The sequence below is a fragment of the Gadus chalcogrammus genome, chromosome 23 (assembly GCF_026213295.1).
Source record: "Gadus chalcogrammus isolate NIFS_2021 chromosome 23, NIFS_Gcha_1.0, whole genome shotgun sequence".
NCBI classification, from domain to species: Eukaryota; Metazoa; Chordata; class Actinopteri; order Gadiformes; family Gadidae; genus Gadus; species Gadus chalcogrammus.
Window position 1 is genome coordinate 20,804,675 of NC_079434.1, and position 12,442 is coordinate 20,817,116.

General features: G+C 49.9%; 1 protein-coding gene across 1 annotated transcript in view; it reads left to right on the forward strand.

Moving 5' to 3' along the window:
* Nucleotides 1-288: 288 nt before the first annotated feature.
* Nucleotides 289-12,442, forward strand: part of trpa1b (transient receptor potential cation channel, subfamily A, member 1b) — a 29,664-nt gene continuing 17,510 nt past the window's right edge. The window contains exons 1-9 of the mRNA XM_056583843.1: nucleotides 289-598; nucleotides 1,664-1,852; nucleotides 2,940-3,150; nucleotides 6,260-6,380; nucleotides 6,596-6,758; nucleotides 7,459-7,634; nucleotides 9,387-9,494; nucleotides 10,183-10,291; nucleotides 11,323-11,468. Coding sequence (XP_056439818.1) covers nucleotides 6,285-6,380; nucleotides 6,596-6,758; nucleotides 7,459-7,634; nucleotides 9,387-9,494; nucleotides 10,183-10,291; nucleotides 11,323-11,468 — 798 coding nt within the window. The 5' untranslated portion in view covers nucleotides 289-598; nucleotides 1,664-1,852; nucleotides 2,940-3,150; nucleotides 6,260-6,284. The remainder of the gene's footprint in view (nucleotides 599-1,663; nucleotides 1,853-2,939; nucleotides 3,151-6,259; nucleotides 6,381-6,595; nucleotides 6,759-7,458; nucleotides 7,635-9,386; nucleotides 9,495-10,182; nucleotides 10,292-11,322; nucleotides 11,469-12,442) is intronic.

Genomic DNA, 12,442 nt, shown 5'->3' on the forward strand with positions numbered 1-12,442 from the left:
GGGGCAGCTTGGAGACAGCCAGCCAATGGCTGCCCTCCCTCAGGGCCTCAACACCCACGCCCCCCCCATGGAAGCTCATTTATAACTGATGGAACACCAACGCACCATGCTGTCACCAGGTTCACTCTCTCTCACACACACACACACACACACACACACACACACACACACACACACACACACACACACACACACACACACACACACACACACACACACACACACGTCATAAACAGACTCTTATGCATCAGCTGAACTCCCGACTGCCAGCTGCAGGTTAATGGACTCAGCATGGGTGATGATGTTGCGTGACCTGTATACCTCTCTATCCTCGGCCACTTACCTAGCAACGTGGACCTAAAAGAAGCCGTAACACTTGAGAAAAAACACTTTAAATAGCTTTTGAAGTAACGAGTGCATTTGCCCGTTGCCTAAGGATGTAGGCTTGCCTGCTGAAACACTCAATATGCAAATCAGCCCGAGCGAGCGAGTCCAATTGAAAAAGATTTCCAATGTGTATTAGTGGCAGCGGACGCAAAGGGGAATACCGAACAGGGGGACGACTTATCGCGGCTGTTTGCTGTTGTTCCAGTTCTTGGTAATGCATCAACTTGAAATGCTAAATGCATTATGACATCGATGTATGATTCAGTTATGTGCGACGGCTTCCGTAACCGCGGTGATGCCTCGCGTGACTGGGGCAGCAGCAGATGTAAAACACGTTTGCATTGGAGCGCGGCCGCACGGGGCCCGCCATACATTAGTCATATGCATCACCATCGCTCTCGCTATCGGAGTCGGCAGGCGGCAGCGAATCATAACGTGTCGTAGGCCTACATTGTCACCACGCGGGCAGGTGCGCTTGTTCATATTCACGGCTCTTTCATGCGACAACATAAACACGTTGGACTACTCTTGTACAAACACACAGGTACATTTGAGGCTGGATGTGGGGGTGTAGTGAGCTCCCTCCATTGTCTCAGGGCTGTCCCATTCCAGTCTTGGAGAAAGAATAATCGCAGTACAGCTTGTTCAGCGCAAACACTCTGCTCCCGGGCTGCGATCCAGCTTCTCAAAGACCATTAGAAGCGCTATGACATCCACACTTGTTTGGCTTTATCTCTTTTAAAACCACTGTAGGAAATATAATACTGGTGATGTCACTCGTTATGTTGTTAAATATTAGCAATAAGAGGTTGGTTAGAGGGTCGGATGGGTTCCATTGTTAATGATGATCTTTGAATATTATAATGTATAAGTTATTGTCTGCCACGAAGGCAAGTTTTGTTAATGAACAGCGAGTGGACCGATCGCTGCCCAGCACGCTGTCTCAGAACCACTTCCACTTACATCGGAAAGCCTATTAAAAAGCATTTTTTATATAAGATAGTCTATTAGGAATTGAATTTTGGTATATTATATTACATTAGATTACATTATATTGCATTTTATATGTTATATTGTATTTTAATATAAATATTCTATTTAGTTATATTATATTGTATCAAAGATTTGCGTTTAAAATAATCTGAGCCGTGTCACGGTTGCTATGCACTATGCATCGTGGTGAAGGTTGCCAAGCCAAGCTGCGGTGTAATGTGATTTGTGTAGTTCACATCATCACACAAACTGAGGCCACGCAGGGGTCTGCTTCCTCTCACAGAGGCTCCAGGGCAGTTGTGGGTCCAGCCTGCTCTTAGCCCGTTGGTCCTTACTGTGACTCCCGCTTTCACAACACTCACGTGCTCCCATCAGACCGGAACTCATGGCCTGGACTCCGGAGTTATGCCCATTCCCGTTCCGGCTCCAACATGAAGCTATGATTCACCGACAGAAGCATCTGTAAACGTCTGTAAGTCTTTACTGATGTCATTGTTGGAAGGCTAATTCCTTATCCATTTCATGATGGCTGATTTTTTTTTTTTATTGCTATTCTTAAGCACTAAATGATTGAATGTTTGAGACAATCCTTAATAACTTTTACTATTGCAAAACCAACCCTAGACTGCAGAAAGATAGTTGTGTGTGATATTGCATTATTAATACAAATTACACTGCATTTAAATTAGATACTTTAACTCTGGATACTATTTCATCTGTATTTGTGGTTGAGTATTCTCCCATACCAAAACAAACTCTAACTTCCATTACTCTCAAGAACTACCAGCAAGGAAAAGGAAAAACAGCAGTATCGCTAGCAATACATATCTCCTATCTATGAGACAGCAACAATAACAAGCCCATATCTGTGCAGATCGTATTCCCTTGACATGGCTTTGCAATGTAAATGTAATCCGTGCATAATGATATACCTTATCTGATAATCCACTAGATAAAGAGCGAGTCCACTCTCAATCTTCTATTTTTCTTTTCTTTCTCTTGACGAATCACCCATAATCCCCACCATAAACAAGGAGGTCTGGAATCACTTTCTTCACTCAATCTTGACAAACTAGGGGCCTATAGAACATAAAGAAGCTTTACCAAAGAAGAGTTAGCTTTGACCAAAGAAGGTAAAGACTTTGTACTCGTTCGGTTCATTGTTCTTTCTTTCTGCAATGGGTCATAAGACCGTGTTTTGTCAATAACACATTTTAAGATAAAGTTGGAATTCCATCCCGCCTGGATCACAGATTTGCATCCTATCTACTTATTCATAATTATTCACAGACAACCCCAAACACGACATAAACAGCGAGCCACATTTAGCCCCGGCGTTGATAACGAAACAGACGAAGAACAGCAACGGATATCCAGCAGCAACTCTCACCACCACGCCTTATAATGTATCCCACTTAAAAAGGGCTATATCAGTCTGCCGCAATTATCAAGACCCATGATGATGAGCCTAACCTCATCACAGTGCTCTGCAGGATATATCCTGGGTATCTGTCACGCAGTGGGCCTAATGTGATGCATCAGGACATATCTCCTTTCAGATGACCACACAGGCTCCCCTCCTCACTCAGGGAGAACATGAGGGAGTGCTCCACCGTCACGGGAGACCTTCGTGTCTCCATAGATACGTCTGGAGACAGAGAGAGGGAGTGCTGAACACACTTGGCCGTCCCAGTTGCTTTGGGCGGGGGAAGAGAACGTTGGACTTTGGAAACTCTCAAGGCTCTTAATAATACTCTCACCATCTGCCAAGTAAGTGCTTCTTCTATCGACGTCTGTATCAATTTGATATTTATCGACTTGTATTCCCAGTTGGAAGAGTGTACTCTTGTTTATTTGATCAATTTGCGTCTATTATATCTTTATCACCTTGATTTAATAGTTTAGTTTGTGACTAAGAAATGTTATTTAAATGTTGCTTTTCTTCCACTGGTTTATTCCTCCATCTTGAGGTTGAATATTGTTTTGTATATTTAATGCCATTTGACTTAAATAGGTGTAGTAAAAACAAAACTATCAGAGCCACTGTGGTGTTCAGTTCAGACCTTCAGCGAGTCATCCATCTTATCTACTGATGGATCGTACACCCTAGTGCTGCTTTGTTTGATTTACATTTCTGCAATGAATCGCTCTCCGATTAATTAAACAAGACCAATGTTTATTCTGCTTGTTCTGCTCTTGCCTGACCCTTCGAAATCGCTCTCTGCCGTACTAAAACAACATTGCCTACTACCGCTGTTGCCCATTGAACGCATTCGATCGGGATTGTTTGCTAATAATGCATTTCACTTTAAGCAGACGGCAGCCAACACAGGCCATGGTGGAGTTTTACATAATGTATGGCGCGGCCGTCTGTCTAACTATGACATTGTTTAGTGTCATAGTAGATATTCAATACACCTGTCGGTGTATTGAATATCTTTGTCTTTCTGTGGATCATATTTTTTAATAAATGCAAGAGCAGTATGGCTCCTGTCCACAGCGCCTCTTCAAACAGGCTATAGGAAGACATTCATTAGTGGAACGTATAGCGCCTGATAATCTTTCTTGGAAAAAGCAGGAAGGAAAATAGGAACACCCAGATTTTAATCAGCTTAGGGCACAAGTCAACAACCTACGTTTTTACGACACTGTTCTGCAGAGGTTTATGCCTGTGACTTTATTAATATCCCTCTTAGAAATAGAGACTTCAGCCTTTGACTAAAGCTGTGCTGGTATTATAATGGTAGACTGCAATGCAGAGATCTACGGGGGCATTTCTTGTACGTTCACAAAGAACATTTGATTCTGTTCCCTGCACTTCCCGCCACTGAAATCATTCAAATCAAATCGATAAATGTTGGTTTCCTTTAACGAGGTATGTGTTGTGGAGGACATGAATTATTAAATCACATAATTCCCCAGCTTTTCACTCACCATATAGGAAGTCTGAGATAACTTGAGTACGTCAGGTTTTGCCAGGAAACATCTTTTAGATATTTGATGTTAACGATCTGTCTGAAAATGCACTGCTTCCCAAGAGTTATCAAGACAATTGAATGGGATTCAATTATGTCATATGCATGAAACAACGTAGCCATAATTTACCATCATAACTCCATGCACATTAGTCTGCTAAGTCAATAAACAAAAACACACTGGGAGTTCATTTATTATGAGAGAGAGAGAGAGAGAGAGAGAGAGAGCGAGAGAGAGAGAGAGAGAGAGAGAGAGCGAGAGAGAGAGAGAGAGAGAGAGAGAGAGAGAGAGAGAGAGAGAGAGAGAGAGAGAGAGAGAGAGAGAGAGAGAGAAGGAATAGAGACGAGGAATAGAGACAGAGTAAATTTAATTGATCGCTCTGGTGGACCATACATTGCGGTTTGGTTGATTATTGATTGGCCAAGTGTCTCTCTTCTCCAAGATCAATGCACCAATGAAGACAAATTAATTTGCATCAGCACTGCCACTTTGATCAACATTGTCTCTACTTGGTCACCCTTTACTACTGTGTGAGCCTGCTGCTGGCTATTCTTAGAGGTACAAATAAATAGATATATGAACAAACAATCAAATCCAACGAAAGTGTGGCGCCCCTGTGTTTACGGCCTGGAGAGAGCCGCCCGGCCCCCGGCCGACAGCGGGACGTATCTTGGCGGTTAAAACTTCCGCCACCATGGGGTCAAAGGTGCCTTCCGACCAGCGCTCCCTGGAGTAAAGCGATTTCGGTGGACGTCGTTTGCCCAGGCGCCATCAACCGATACAATTACACAGCCTCTTCCAATTCAATCCAGCCGGGTTATTTCCTAAGACATCAGGGAGCGACAACCTCCCCCACCCCCACCACCACCACCACCCCCACCACCACCCCAACCACCACCCCCACCACCACCCCCACCCCTACCCTCCAGCTGTGAAGAACTTAATTGCTTTCCTCAGACCCCCCCCCCCCCTCCCATCCCCCTAGGTTTCCAAACACACACACAGTGGACTTGAATGCCCTCTCCGGTGAAGGGGAAAGTCGTGTGTGTGTGTGTGTGTGTGTGTGTGTGTGTGTGTGTGTGTGTGTGTGTGTGTGTGCGCGTGTGCGTGTGTGTGTGTGTGTGTGTGTGTGTGCCCTACGTTTCCTTTCCTCCTTCACATCCAGAACCAGCCTTCGGGGCCCTGGTCTGGTCACATGACCTGTCACATGACTATGTGCAGCGCCAACGGAGGCATATGTGTCTGTGATTGTGTTGATTGCGTTAACTATGCATCTGTTCACAGCTTCTGTGTGTGTGTGTGTGTGTGTGTGTGTGTGTGTGTGTGCCGGTGTGTCTGTGTGTGTTTGCCCGGATGAACACTGTGTGTGGACACAAAACACGCTAACTGTTGATTGTGGTTCCCACAGCGCCATCTGAACTCTGCTCATGCTTTTTGGCCGGGGAGCGCTTGCTGTAGTTGCTGCTCCAATGTTGTTTGTGCTTCCACTGTGATGGTTCTCCGTCTCGACTGGAAAAACACATATTCAGTCATGAGTCAATGAGTAAATATAGTTGTGAAATATGTGTTGTCGCTCAGAGGTGTGTGTGTGTGTGTGTGTGTGTGTGTGTGCGTTTTTGTATGAGGCTGAGTATCGGTGTGTGTGTGTGTGTGTGTGTGTGTGTGTATACATGTGTGTGTGTATGAGGCTGAATTTCTGTGTGTTTGTGTGTATGTGTGCGTGGGCGTCTGTGTGCTTTGTGTCTATTCATCGGTGTGTATCTATGTGTATATGCAGGTGTATGCGGCTGTGTGTCTGTGTGTGTGTGCGTGCGTGCGTGTGTGCATGTGTGCCTCCGCTCTCCGTTCTCGGTGAGATGTGTCCGCGCTGTCCTTCCCACTAAGCACCTCCTCCCCCCTGCAGGCTCGCTCCCGCCCTCGGAGCGCTGATGAATCAAACCAGGGAGGTCCTCTCCCAGAACAGTTGCTACACGTATGTGATGGAGGACGAGGAGACGGCCAGGGCCGGCGTCAACGTGTTCGAGGTGATGCCCTCTTTACTGCTCCTCTGTTGATACAGCTACTGCTAGCCCTACCAATGCTAGAAAACCACCATACTACTACTACTGCTACTGAGAATACGACTACTACTACCACTACAACTACTTCTACCAATACTACAGCAATCACTACTATTCCTGCTCCTCCTTCTACTACTGCTACTACCACTTCTATTATCACTATAACCCCCCGCCCACAGCTCTCGGAGAGGGGCGAGCTGGCGGCGCTGGAGCGGCTGGTCCAGAGGAGCCCCGCCCTGCTGGAGGAGAGGGACGAGGGCGGAGCCGGCCCGCTCCATCACGCGGCGGGGGGGGGACACGTCTCCCTCATCCAGTTCATCACCTCCCTGCTGCCCCCCGAGGGTGAGCCTCCCCCCCCCCCCATCCATCAGCTACTGTACACAAGCTGGGGGGAAACGAATGTATGGAGAGGACTGTGTGTGTGTGTGTGTGTGTGTGTGTCTTTGTGTGTGATGGGTGTTTGTGTGTCTTTGTGTGTGTGTGTGTGTGTGTCTTTGTGTCCTGTGTGTGTGTCTCTGTGTGTGTGTGTGTGTGTGTGTGTGTGTGTGTGTGTGTGTGTGTGTGTGTGTGTAGAAGCAGAACTACACTGTAGAGGTTAGATGGTTAAAATGTAGAATAAAACACACAAACAATGAAAGGACCTTTAATAGTAATGCACATTACATATAAAGACATTTAGGATATGATATTTTTGTAGCTGATGCATATTAATTGTTTGCGTGTGTGCCAAGTCAGGTAAACTGTATTTGTTGAGCCCTAAATCGCGCTGACCGTCTCAAAGGGCTTCACAGGCCGCATGTTTATGGCACCTCTTACCCTCGCCCCCCAAAGAGCAAGAACCCCCCTCAAACAACAGGGAAGACCTCTTGAGAAGGAACACGCGTGTGTATGGGCGCATGCACCTGTACATGCAGATGTGTGCATGTGTGTAGGCATGAGTGCACGTACGTGTACACGCATGTGTGTGCGAAAGCGTACGGAATGTATTTATGTGCGTGCGCATGTACCTTCGACCCGTATCCCCCCCCCCCCCCCCCCCCAGAGCTGAACGGCCGTGACGGGCAGGGCGGCACGCCGCTGCACTGGGCCGTGGAGAGGGACCAGGCGGCCAGCTGCAGAGCGCTGATGGACCTCCGGGCCGAGCCCAACATCCTCAACAACGCCCTCATGTCCCCACTGCACCTGGCCATCAGCCACAACCACACCCCGCTGGTGGAGGTGAGGAGGGGGGCGGGGGGGCACATCCACCTTATAGTCCGTTCACACATCCCCCCCCTCCACCCTACCCCCTCCAGAGCTGGGGGGGGGGTGGTGCTGAGGGGTGGAGGTGGTGGGGGGCTGGAGGTGGTGGAGGGGGGGGGGGGTGGTGCTGAGGGCTGGAGGTGGTGGAGGGGGGGGGGTGGTGCTGAGGGGTGGAGGTGGTGGAGGGGGGGGGTGGTGCTGAGGGGTGGAGGTGGTGGGGGGCTGGAGGTGGTGGAGGGGGGGGGGGGGGGGCCGGTGAGGCGCCTCTCTTGTGCGCTCCAATCAGCCGGAGGTTGATGTGATTAGCGGCGCGCGGGATGAGGGGCTGTAGCGCGGGCGCCGGGCGATCCATCCCGCTCGCTGAAGTCAAACAGACTCATTATCATAATCGCACTTAATTAGGAGTGTTTTGGGTTTTTCTTTTGGAACCAGATCTTTGCATAATCCTTTCACGGATGCAGGCTTAAATCTGCCCGTTTTCTTGGATTCGATTACGACTTTGAATGCACGTTATTAAATCCCGGATGCTCATTTTGTAATCGCCCACAGCGACATAAATCACAGGCAGGCTCGGTAAGGCCGGACGGCGGGTTTAAATTAGCTGGACAGCTCGGGCTAAACTGGTCCAGACCGGATATTGAGTATGTGCGTGCGTGTGCATGTACGCGCGTGTGTGTGTCCATCCGGTGGTCCGCTGCATTATCATTTGCATCGTCATGCAGACCCCCTTAAAGGCAGTCGACCCGCGTCGGACTCCAAAGGCACCCTCGCCACGGCGACGCAGAGGGAAACAATACCTTCCACGAATGATGTGTTGCGTAGATGTGTGAAGGTTGCTGCTGTTATTGTCCCGCGGTACAGTAGCCAAGGGCTCGCAGCTCCCTAACGGAGCCCATTACACCACCGCTGACAGGCGGCTATTGCTGCCATAACTCCCCCTTTACAGCGCGACTCACATCGGCTGCCTGTCCAGAGACTCAACAGAGGGAAACACCCAGAGACACAAATCCTCATCATCCCGAGGTCAAGTGAAGACGTCTCTGCTCTTAATGAACCCACAATGCACACCGGTCCTTTTTTCACATTTTATTGCTATTTTAAATGATACCACGCTTTTTTTCGCGATGTCATTTCCGAAAGAAAAATAAATGTCCACCAAACGAATGTGACGCTAGAATTGTCTCGGTTTCAATTGATGCCCAGAATGTGTTTGAGAGTCGTTGTTAAAAAAAAGGGGGCTGTTGAAGTTATGATGTTGACATTGTGGTCCTTCCTTTACCTTCACACTGGCACTACATTAACTTGTCACCTGGAGTGGTTTCAGTGTCCCCTAAGTTTACCTTGAAGAAAGAACCTACCTGGGTCAACGTTTGAATTTGAAAAGGTCCCCAAAAGGCTTACATGTTGTCACACACACACAAACACAAACACACACACACACACACACACACACACACACACACACACACACACACACACACACACACACACACACACACACACACACACACACACACACACACACACACACACACACACACACACACACACATCTCTGGTGGCAGGTTCAAAGAGAAGGATGGGGTCCAGAATGAGGGAAGAGGTCATATATTTCCGTGGAGTCTATTAATCACCTGTCCGCCCCTCTCCCCTCTCCCCACCTCCGCCCCCACCCCCTCGCCGCCACCGCCACCCCCACCCCACGCCTCCCCCTCCACCCGTCCCCAGCTGCTGGTGTCGTACATTAACACGGACTGCAACCTGAAGGGAGACCTCGGGAACACGCCGCTGATGCTGGCCTGCTCCATCAACAACTGGGAGGCCCTCAGTATACTGGTGGGTCCACACACACACACACACACACACACACACACACACACACACACACACACACACACACACACACACACACACACACACACACACACACACACACACACACACACACACACACACACACACACACACACACACACACACAGCCATGAAGGCCCTCAGTATACTGGTGAGTCCGACACACACACACACGGACGCATACGGATACACAAACACATACACAAACACCCACAGAGGCAATATTGCATACACACAGACACACAAACATATAAATACAACCACACACACATAGGCATGCATGCACAAACACGAGTGCACATACATCATTGCTTGATCGAGCACTTTAGGTAGACATTAGTAAAGTGATTCCAATTCATTATTCGTATTACATATTGATCGGTTGGTTTCCAATACTATATGTTATGTCCTTGAGTCTGTTGAGGTCCTCACTTAATATGCGCGCTGAAGGAGTGTTTGCTAACTTGTGCGTTTGAAGAATTATTTTAGCTGTTTTTAGATTTCCAAAAACAGGCCACATGTCATCTTCACACAGAGAAAATGTTCCAGCTATAATTATAGATCTAATTCAGAATGTCCGCCACTCCCCCACGCCAGGCAACACAACCCAAGAGCCGTTTCAAACAGTGTCTCATCCCCCCCCCCCCCCCCCATGTCTCCCTGCCCACAGCTGCAGAGCGGGGGCCGTCTGTGCAGTCAGAACAAGCTGGGCCACTTCGCCATCCACGCCGCCGCCTTCGCCGGAGCCACCAGGTCCATGGAGGTCATCCTCACAGCCGGTACGACACAACGTCCAGACGGACGGGCCTCTCTCTGCGTCCCCTAGCAGAGCGTGTGATGGGCCCCGGGGCCTCTCTCTGGGTCCCCTAGCAGAGCGTCAGACGGGCCCCGGGGCCTCTCTCTGGGTCCCCTAGCAGAGCGTGTGATGGGCCCTGGGGCCTCTCTCTGGGTCCCCTAGCAGACGGGCCCTGGGGCCTCTCTCTGGGTCCCCTAGCAGACGGGCCCCGGGGCCTCTCTCTGGGTCCCCTAGCAGAGCGTGTGATGGGCCCCGGGGCCTCTCTCTGGGTCCCCTAGCAGACGGGCCCCTGGGCCTCTCTCTGCGTCCCCTAGCAGAGCGTGTGATGGGCCCCGGGGCCTCTCTCTGGGTCCCCCAGCAGACAGGCCCCGGGGCCTCTCTCTGGGTCCCCTAGCAGACGGGCCCTGGGGCCTCTCTCTGGGTCCCCTAGCAGACGGGCCCCGGGGCCTCTCTCTGGGTCCCCTAGCAGACGGGCCCCGGGGCCTCTCTCTGCGTCCCCTAGCAGAGCGTGTGCTGTGTTTACAGCCGCGTGAGGGATGGCAGGGTCGGGGTGTATGTATACATTATGTTCCCGTGTTGGAATGCCGTGAGGTTTAGTCGGAGCACGACCTTTCCGAGACGTTCCTGTCGCGGTTGTTTACCGGATAAATGAACGGGGATTCCAGATTCCCAGGATGAGCCGAGCGTTGGAGTGCAGCTCCCCGCGGCCGTAGGGAGGACAGGGACCATGCAGAGCGGTGTTGTGTACAGGGCGAGATAACAACGGGAGGGAAGACTCCCTTCTAACTCGTTCAGAGGTGATGCTCCATGGTAAAAATAGAATAAAAATATGGATGACAGAATAAAGCTGGAGCGCTTTATTTATCCCCTTTTAGCGTATCATATCATGAATACACTTTCCACTCTACTCCTTCTACCTTCCTCCGTCCTGCCTGTTGAGTGCAATATCTTTTATGAAGTGGATCTGTTTAAAGCGTGATGAAGGAGGCTCTCTCTCGGGGTTGTGTGGGCCAGGGGAGAAGCTGGGCCACCCCCTGGAGACCCACATCAACTACCTGGACAAGTCCAAGAGCAGCCCGCTGCACCTGGCTGTCAGGGGGGGCAGCATGGAGGCCATCCGGCTCTGCCTCCACACGGGGGCCCGGGTGGACCAGCAGCAGGTACACACACACACACGCACGCACAACGGACACACACACACACACACACACACACACACACACACACACACACACACACACACACACACACACACACACACACACACACACACACACACACACACACACACACACACACACACACACACACACAGACAAACACATATTCATGCATACACACACACACACAGGCGCGCACACTTTTGCCTGCACAGACACACACAAACACACACACACACACACACACACACACACACACACACACACACACACACACACACACACACACACACACACACACACACACAAATCCACAAACAAAAACAGAAATGATTGGTGTATCCAAAGTATGCACAGTATGCAAAAAGCAAGAATTTGGGTAAATGGATAAATGGGTCCCACAAACATTTCCATGCCTACCACTGCTGATCCGGTGTGCAGCTGGAGCAAAGCCCACTGTGCTCTGAAAGGCAGCGATTACTCATGGAGAAGCTCCTCTGAATATGAACAGACAGAGCGGCAGTCCTCTTGGTTCCCTTTGTCTCCGTCTGATGGAGGGTACCATCACCAGCCTCCCTCCCTGTCTCCCCGTCTCTCTCCTGCTCCACCTGATGGGGTTACAGGCCTCCCCTTCTGGCCCTGAGCGCCAGGCAGCGCTCCCGTGTCTGGTGTCTGGGCCGCTGGCCGGCCGAGCTCCAGTACAGTACAGTACAGTAGAGTAATGGCTTCACTAACGCTGTAATGTGGAGACGAGATCTCGTGAAAGGGCTCGTCTTACACACCCAACACCCCCCCCCCCAGCCTGAGAGACACGACGCTACTGTAATGCTTCACTGGAGGGGTCTACACCGTGGGGGTCATTCAGGGTCTTTGTGTGTGTGTCAGTAAGTGTAAGGATGGATTGTGTGTGTGTGTGTGTGTGTGTGAGAGCTATAACCACGAATTAGTTTGTTTGTGTTTTTCCTTTACGCGCT